The sequence below is a fragment of the Aptenodytes forsteri genome, unplaced genomic scaffold (assembly GCF_000699145.1).
Source record: "Aptenodytes forsteri isolate BGI_AS27 unplaced genomic scaffold, ASM69914v1 Scaffold272, whole genome shotgun sequence".
Classification (NCBI taxonomy): Eukaryota; Metazoa; Chordata; class Aves; order Sphenisciformes; family Spheniscidae; genus Aptenodytes; species Aptenodytes forsteri.
The window spans coordinates 846,273-851,791 of NW_008794885.1; the positions used below are offsets into that span (position 1 = coordinate 846,273).

Here is a 5,519-nt window from a genome sequence, read left to right on the forward strand (position 1 = left end):
GGGGTTGCCCCGACCCAGGTGCAGGACCTTGCACTTGGCGTTGTTAAACCTCATGAGGTTCAGACAGGCCCACTTCTCGAGCTTGTCCAGGTCCCTCTGGATGGCATCCCGTCCCTCTGGTGTGTCGACCGCACCACTCAGCTTGGTGTCATCTGCAAACTATGTGATTCTTGATTATTTGAAGTGGCTATGTATTGATTTGTTTTATCCTCCCCCTCCCCTTTCTGGAATTTCACAGAAATATGTATCAAGAAATACCTGCAATTTCTTTGAATCCCTGTTGATTGCCTAGTACAAGTTTCAGAACATTCTGAACAATATTGGATAATAGTTTGGCCATGATGGAAGTGACCCATTTGGTGTTTTACCTTTTTATTTTTTAATCATTGAGCCCTTTGCTCAGTGTATATGGGGTTCATTTACAGTTTTAGAGCAGTATTTAGGGAAGAAGGCAGTTTACACTGCCAGCCAGTGAAAACCCAAAACATTCTGTTTTCATAACACGCTGTGGATAGTTGTTTTTCACAACATTTCTGCAATTGGAAAGAATTAGGAAGAATATAAGGTATAACTTAATAAAAATGCTTCAATGTAAGTGGTGAGTTGCGGTGATTTCCAAAAGAAAGTTTCAGGTTTAATTTGGAGAGGATGTATAGCTCAGCTTGTGATCAAAATATTCAACAGATTCTGAGGATGTCTCAGTTTTTCTATCAGCTTTGCTTTCTATGTGATGTTCAAACAAAGCAGTTAAATTTGTATGTTTTGCTTTACCATTTTAAAAAAGGATTATTTTTCTTCCTTTGTGCTACTCTGGTTATTTGGTTGGACAGTCTTTGGAGACTGTTTATGTCCTACTTCTCTGCATGTCTGGTACTTAAAAAGATGAGATATTGATTGCAGTTGGAGGTTGGGGTCCCTAATAGAGCACAATGAATGTATTTAACAGTTGTCATCTCATAATTAAAATAGGAGCTGTGTTGTAATTATAACAAGAGTAGTATTATGCTTTCTGACAAGTTATCATTTTAACTGGATTTTTTTTTAAGCAAGTTTTCTTCACCTGAGTTAATTTTACTGAAGAAATGAAAAAAACCTATGCTTTATAAATAAGAGCTACATGCTGTTTTTTCACTGACCTTTTTCTAAAAGAGATTGAATGAATGGAGTCAAGTAAAAAACCATATTTGAGGTCTTTTTAAAAGGAAGCAACTAATGAAGCTCACTTTAGATACGTTTGTTCAAAATATTCTCACCTTTTCTACTTACTGCTGAGATTAATTTATAAATTACAGTTACATAAAAATTGTGTCCTTTTTCAATTATACCACCTACGGGGAGCTATGCTGATAGGTAAGTAATACAAGGAAATGTAATACCGTATTTTTCTCCCAACAGAAACTTACGAAGACTTTGAAACAAGAGTCATTGAGGTAAGCATTACAAATCTTTTCAAGTACTTAAAATAATTATCACTATATATATTGAGCTTGCAATTATTTAACCAGTCTTTGCTAAGTCAATCTTAAAGCAATAGGAATTAGTCTGGTATTCTGTTTCAAATGCATGACATAATCTGTCATTCTTTTCATTGGGGTCTTATCTTCTCTGTTGAGCAAATAATACCTAATTCAAAGGTGGTTTTGAGTAACTCTGAAATGGCAAATGCCTGCAGATAAAGCTTTAATAGTTCACATACAACCGTAATAGGGAACCTAGTAAAGTGTTAGGGTTATTTCTCAGACAAAACTACAAATAGGAAGTTGTATAACTCTGCTTGTAAAATGAATAATGAATTAAAGGGGGGGAGTGGCGGCACAGGGCAGAGAGTGAGTGGAATGAAGATCCCCTTTTGTGTGCCTCTCAACTAATAAAATACTCACTTGTCCTAAATATGATAAAGGTGGATTTGGCTTCGAAAACAAGGTAATCCATTGGTAATAATTTTTTACTGGTGAAATGTGAAGTGTTAGTAATGCAGATATGTGGACCCATGTTACTTCTCAATGGAAAAGCCATTACTGAAGAAGGCAACTTACAACTCATTCCAAAGCAGACCATTAACAGTTAGTGCCACGCACACCCACGCTATCACAAAATATGCTTTCCATTTATCGTAATGGAAAGTTTAAAAAACTAGTTTTTCTTTCACTTCAAATACATTAGTTGCTATGGAAACCATAGAACTAGTATAAGCATTGTTGGGGGGAATCATAACTTCAGAAATAAATTGATTTCTTGTGACTCATTTGCTCCCAATCCAGAATCAGATGATGCACAGCATCCAGAAGGGGAGCAGCTCTGGAAGTGAGAACAATTATTTGCTCTCTATCCTTGCATGTTCCCTTCTCTTCTACTTGCGTTGTAATTTTAGTGAGACTTGTGGTAGCAGCGGTCATTTCCAACTCTGTGTCCAGAAGTTTGTTTTTTAGACAACTGAAATCTCAAACTTACTTACTTACTTACTTACTTACTTACTTATTTATTTATTTAAATACCTAATGTGTTAAAAGGACTTGATAATTGCTGAAATGATTGATCCATTAGAAAGCAAAACCCTCTATGGTGTGGCAAATTGACCACTTCCAGCTGGGGGCATCAGAAAGCCCCCAAATAAGATAAGATTTTGCCAAGTCTCTCTTGTTCATAAGTATTGATCTTCTTGGTGAAGGAGAAGGGACTGGGAGAAAGTCAGTGTTACTTGCAGCACGTTTTGCTGGGGAGAGATCTTAGAGCCATGTTCAGCTCCTTGTGCCCTGAAGCCCACCTCACTGGTCTGTGGAGCCCCACAAAGCAGGAAACTGTGCCTGTGACTCTTCAGGTCAGCTGCAGGGTGGAGGAAGGCATCTTTGCGGAGCATTCTGCAGAGGTGGTTGTGACAGAGTGCTGCCATTCTGGAAACAGCTACTGTAAGGTGACTTCCTTTGTATAATTGGGCACCCAGAGTGGAAGAATCTGAGCCTCCAGTAACTGCCACTGAACTCTTGCATTCCTAAGGACTTCTGGTCAAAATTTGGATTGTGCTTTGATAAATTACATTTAACCTTGTTATACAAATACTCTGGTGCATAAATCAACCCAGTAGCTTTGTGTGTAAAGTAATTAGAATCATAGAATATCTTGGGTTGGAAGAGAGTCCAACTCCCTGCTCCTCGCAGGACTACCTAAAACTAAACCATATGACTAAGAGCATTGTCCAGACACTCCTTGAACTCTGACAGGCTTGGTGCCATGACCACTTCTGTGGGGAGCCTGTTCCAGTGACCGACCACCCTGTCAGTGAAGAACCTTTTCCTAATGTCCAATCTGAACTTCCCCTGACGCAGCTTCATACCGTTTCCTTGTGTCCTATCACTGGTCACCAGAGAGAGGAGATCAGAACCTCCCCCTCCACTGCCCCCCTTGAGGAAGTTGTAGACTGCAATGAGGTCACCCCTCAGCCTTCTCTTCTCCAAGCTGAACTAACCAAGTGACCTCAACTGCTCCTCATAAGTCTTGTCCTCAAGACCTTTCACCATCTTGGTCGCCCTCCTCTGGACACACTCTAGTAGTTTGATGTCCTTCTTATATTGAGGTACCCAAAACTGCACACGGTACTCGAGGTGGGGCCGCACCAGTGCAGTGTAGAGTGAGACAATCACCTCCCTCAACCAGCTAGCTATGTTGTGCTTGATGCACCCCATCACACGGTTGGCCTTTTTGGCTTTCAGGGCACGCTGTTGATTCATATTCAGCTTGCCATCAACCCAAACCCCCAGATCTCTTTCTGTGGGGCTGCTCTCCAGCCTCTCATCCCTCAATTTGTACATATAACCAGGATTACCCCGTTCCAGGTGCAGAATCCATCACTTGCTCTTGTTAAATTTCATATGATTGATGACTGCCCAGCTCTCTATCCAGTCTATCCAGAGTCTATCCAGATCTCTCTGTAAGGCCTCTCTACCCTCGAGGGAGTCCACAGTTCCTCCTAATTTACTATTGTTGGCAAACTTACTTAATGTACATTTGACTCCTGCATCCAGATCATTTATAAAAACATTATAGAGCGCTGGCCCTAAAATTGAGCCCAATAGTGGCTGGTCGCCAGCCTGATGCAACCCCATTTACTATAGCTCTTTGAGCCTGACTCGTCAGCCAGTCGTTCACCCAACGTATTACGGACATATCTAGCTGTATGCTGGACACTTTGTGCAGAAGGATACTGTGAGAGACAGTATCAAAAGCTTTGCTAAAATGCGAAGAAACCCACATCTGCTGTCTTCCCTTAGTCAACTAGATGGGTGACCTTGTCATAAAAGGAAATTAAGTTGGTTAAACAGGACTTTCCCCTTGTGAACCCATGTTGGCTATGACCAATTGCGTAAACTTGTCACTTTAGAACATTCTCCTGTTGTTTACTTACCTACAGATGAAATTGCTTATTAGATTTATGTTCCTTTCAGGATTATAATCAGAACCTTTAACTACTACCATTTAACTACTTTATTATTGAAAAACTATACTAGTCTAGCTGCTGCTTTGAAAACGAGACTTCTCTCATTTCTAACCATGATCTGAGAGCCAAGGTATTAACCTGAATTAATACACATTCTGTGATAGATGCACATCAGGTCTCTTTGCTTAATACTGACTGACCGTTGAGTTGTTATGCAATTTTAAATGGGTAGAGATTAATATTCATCACTTTACTCTTGTCATTGCTACAGCTTTGCTTACCAAACAATTCTGTGAAACATTGCCTGTATTTTTATCCAATATTATGTTGTACCTGTGTCCAGACAAGGTATTTGTTCCAAAGTATCTGTGTTTGAGATACAGCATATCATCTTGTGTTCCACTACCAAAGTTCACTAGTGATGCCCTTTTTGGATCACACTCTTTCTGTCCACTACTATGCACTGTCATATACTGTTGGAACAGCTGGTTTTCCTTCATGCAAATCCTTTTTAAATCCTTTGTCTGACAAAGCTGGCAAGGAACAACATGTTCTTAATTAGTAGGATGCACTTGAAAACAGTTATTCTGTTTCAAGATTTTGCATTGTGGTCATAGTAAAATCTCATATTCAGAATTTAATCTCTTTGAGACAGAAACTTTCTTCTGCACTGCATATCACTAAGCAAGCTATAAATGCCAAACATTGATTTTCTTACCAGACCTTATGTCTGATTGCATTTTTCTTGGAACATGGCCAAACATCTCACTTTTTGTAGAATCATAGAATCATTAAGGTTGGAAAATGAGTCCAACCATAAACCTAACACTGCCCAGTCCACCACTAAACCATGTCCCTAAGCACCACATCACACGTCTTTTAAATACCTCCAGGGATGGTGACTCAACCATGTCCCTGGGCAGCCTGTTCCAGTGCTTGATAATCATTTCTTCAGTGAAGAAATTTTTCCTAATATCCAATCTAAACCTCCCCTGGCACAACTTGAGGCCATTTCCTCTCGTCCTATCGCTAGTTACTTGGGAGAAGAGACCGACACCCACCTTGCTACAACCTCCTTTCAGGTAGT

At 39.9% G+C, this 5,519-nt stretch overlaps 1 protein-coding gene across 1 annotated transcript in view; it reads left to right on the forward strand.

Moving 5' to 3' along the window:
• The window catches only part of MRPS5 (mitochondrial ribosomal protein S5), an 88,589-nt gene that overhangs the window by 31,063 nt on the left and 52,007 nt on the right, over positions 1-5,519 (forward strand). Inside the window, exon 5 of the mRNA XM_009274818.2 lies at positions 1,396-1,430. Coding sequence (XP_009273093.1) covers positions 1,396-1,430 — 35 coding nt within the window. The remainder of the gene's footprint in view (positions 1-1,395; positions 1,431-5,519) is intronic.